A 3,185-nucleotide genomic window follows, 5' to 3' on the forward strand; every position below is an offset into this window, starting at 1 on the left:
TTATTTGATTATACAAATTAAACTAGATGATCTCTTAACAATTGGGTGAAGCATTGGGCTACCACTGTGTTTCTTACCCTTATTTCATTGACCCCCCCCTAGGAGAAAATTTTAACAAATTACATTTTATTTCTTCCTAATGAGAGAAGTTAAATACTAAAGAATAAGACATTGTCAGATAGGGAGTTCTTGTTCTGGTCAAGAAGGTGAGTAGGTGGTGTGCAGGCCTTGTGCCATGACCACATCAAAACTACAATTAAATTATAGCATAATAAGCCTGCAGAACCATTTGAATACTAGCCGAAAAGAGGTGTTATTACTAAGGATACAAAGAAGAAGCCACCATCCAGATCTTAGGAAGAGGGGAAGACTTAAAGCAGGCTGGATTCACAGCCACGTGTGCCAGTTGAGAATCCAGTGGGATATCTCAGCTTCAGAAGTCCCCACTGAGGAGCAAAGGGAATCCCAGCATCTACCATGTTCATGGATTTGAAGAAATAACATCATTAAAACCTCCATACTACCCAAAACAATCTACAGATTCAATGCAATTCCTATCAAGATACCAATAGTTTTTCTGAATAGATTATTTAGCATGGAGGACAGGAATATCCCTGAAAATAATTGAATGGAAGCAATTAGAGGAAACTCATCCGTTTCTTATTTTCACTCCCCTCCCTAGGAGTGGTGCCCTGGGTGACTCTCTCTCTTCTCCTCTTCCAGAGGAAGCAGAAGGAGATCCAGCTGATGAAACGCCAGCTGACCAAGATTGAAGATCTGGGAGACAACCTAGAAGAGGCTCTGGTTCTGGACATCAAATACAGCACCATTGGGTTGGCGCAGCAGTGGGACCAGCTCTATCAGCTTGGGATGCGAATGCAACACAACCTGGAACAACAGATCCAAGCCAAGTACTGGGAACCTATGGGCAGGGCTAGGGAAGGGTGTGGATGATACTAGTTTTAGGTAGTTAACTCCAAGGGCTAGAATTTGGGGGTACTGGTTAAAAGTACTCCTTAAGAGCTAGTACACTCACTGTATTCAGAAACAATATTCTCTTTACTGCCCCACAGAACGACGGTTTCTCTTTATTCTATTATGCAATAGGAGACAGTGCTCTCATTGTCCTAAAAATACCCATTCACCCATTCTTGAATTCCTTCCCCATCTTATGTAATCTCTTCAGAGAACATTCCCCTTTGTAAATTTTTCTCTAAAATGTCTAAAATGCAAGAGATAGTCAAGATATGGAGCAGAAAAGCAGAATTCATTTTTTCCCTAAACAAATTAATTGTCTTAAAGAAGCTTTAGGTTTCCATAGCTTTTTTGGCAGTGTTATTATCTAAATCAGAGATTTCTGTAAAGAGTTTAATAACAACATTTTAAACTCTATGAGCCAGGCCCTGGCTGGGTAGCTTATTTTGTTTGAGCACTGTCCTGATATATCAAGTTGATGGGTTCAATCCCCAGCCACGACACTTACAAGTATCAACCAATGAATGTACAAATAAGCCTCTCTCTCTCTCTCTCTCCGAATGTACAAATAAGTCAGTCTCTCTCTCTCTCTCTCATCAATTTTAAAAATTAAATTTTGTGACTCATATAGTCTCAATTGTAACTACTAAACTCTGCTATTATGGAGAGAAACCAGCTATTGATAATTCATACATGGATGAGCATGGACCAACTCCAATAAAATATTATTTATGGACATTTAAAATTAATGTATGCTTAACAAAGCATTCTTCTTTTTTTATTATTTCAACCATATAAAAATATAAAAACCATGAATAATACTGCAATGAACATGGTTTCACACAATGCAATACACAGATGATGTATCATAGAATTGTACACTTGAAATCTATATCAACTTATTAACCAATTTCAATTTAAAAATATAAAAAACATTCTTAGCTCATTGACTGTACAAAAGCAAGTGACAGACTGGATTTGGCCCTAAAGTAGATGACCCAAATAGTGAAATAGTCACCAAAATTTCTATTTCATGTGACATACCTTCTGCTTTTCTGTTTTGTTTCATGAGGTAATTAAGTTCTTTTTTCTTTCAGAGATACTATAGGTGTGAGTGAGGAGACACTGAAGGAGTTTAGCACAACCTATAAGTGAGTATCCTATATAATAAAAGCCTAATATGCTAAGTGTCCAGTCATCCGGTTTGCCATTTAACCAATCAAAATGTAATATGCTAATGATATGCTAAGGCAACTCAAACACTCGCTATGATGTGCACTGACCACCAGGGGCAGACAGTTGACTGGTTGACCAGTCGCTATGATGTGCACTGAGCACCACGAGGAAGATGTTCTGACCAGTAGGTGAGCTTGCTGCTGGGGTCCGGATGATCAGGACTGAGCAAGATAGGCCAGACATGCCCTGGAGCCCTCCCACAGCCCCTCCCTGGCTGGCCATCCTCTTGCATCCCTCCCCAGCCCTGATCATGCACTGGTGCGGGTCTCTTGGCCTGGCCTGTGCCCTCTTGCAATCTGGGCTGAAGGACCCTCCCTCACTCCCTGAGTGCACTATTTTCTCTCACATCTGGGCTGAGGGACCTCCCTTTCCCCAAGTGCACGATTTCATGCACCAGGCCTCTAGTAACTTTATAATGATTGGTTCTTTGTTTTTCAGACCATTCAAAATAAATCTCAAATACATTTTTTCCCTTCAATGTGGCTTATTAGGATTTTAAATGAAGATCTAGATATGCTATTTAGCTTTAACTTGTAGTTTATAATATGTCTCTGAAATTCCTAGATTTTAGAAATACCTTTTTTATGTTCAACATTTTATCCTTTTTCCTCCAACCATTAGGTTTTAAAAGTGTAGAAACACAGGCAAGCTGTCCACTCATTTCTTTGATAAGATTATGCTATGCTGCCTGGCCAGCGTGGCTCAGTGTTTGAGCATCATGTGACCTATGAACCAGGAGGTCACAGCTTGATTCCTGGTCAGGACACATGCCCAGGTTGTAGGCTTGATCCCTAATGTGGGGTGTGCTGGAGGCAGACAATCAACGATTCTCTCTCATCACTAATGTTTCTACCTCTTTCTCTCTCTCACCTTTCCTCTCTGAAATCAATGAAAATATATTTTTAAAAAATTATGCCATGTTAATAAAGCCCCAGCTGATTCAACAAAACTGTTCTTTTCTGTTGTTAATATGC

The 3,185-nt window shown here is 39.7% G+C and overlaps 1 protein-coding gene across 1 annotated transcript in view; it reads left to right on the forward strand.

Annotated features, from left to right (window-relative positions):
* Positions 1-3,185, forward strand: part of LOC102773572 (spectrin alpha chain, erythrocytic 1) — a gene marked incomplete at its 5' end in the record, with an annotated part of 42,039 nt that overhangs the window by 37,227 nt on the left and 1,627 nt on the right. Inside the window, 2 exon segments of the mRNA XM_015563319.1 lie at positions 645-911; positions 2,073-2,126. Of these exon segments, the coding sequence (XP_015418805.1) occupies positions 645-911; positions 2,073-2,126 (321 nt within the window).

This window comes from Myotis davidii, unplaced genomic scaffold (assembly GCF_000327345.1).
Source record: "Myotis davidii unplaced genomic scaffold, ASM32734v1 scaffold3272, whole genome shotgun sequence".
Taxonomy (NCBI): domain Eukaryota; kingdom Metazoa; phylum Chordata; class Mammalia; order Chiroptera; family Vespertilionidae; genus Myotis; species Myotis davidii.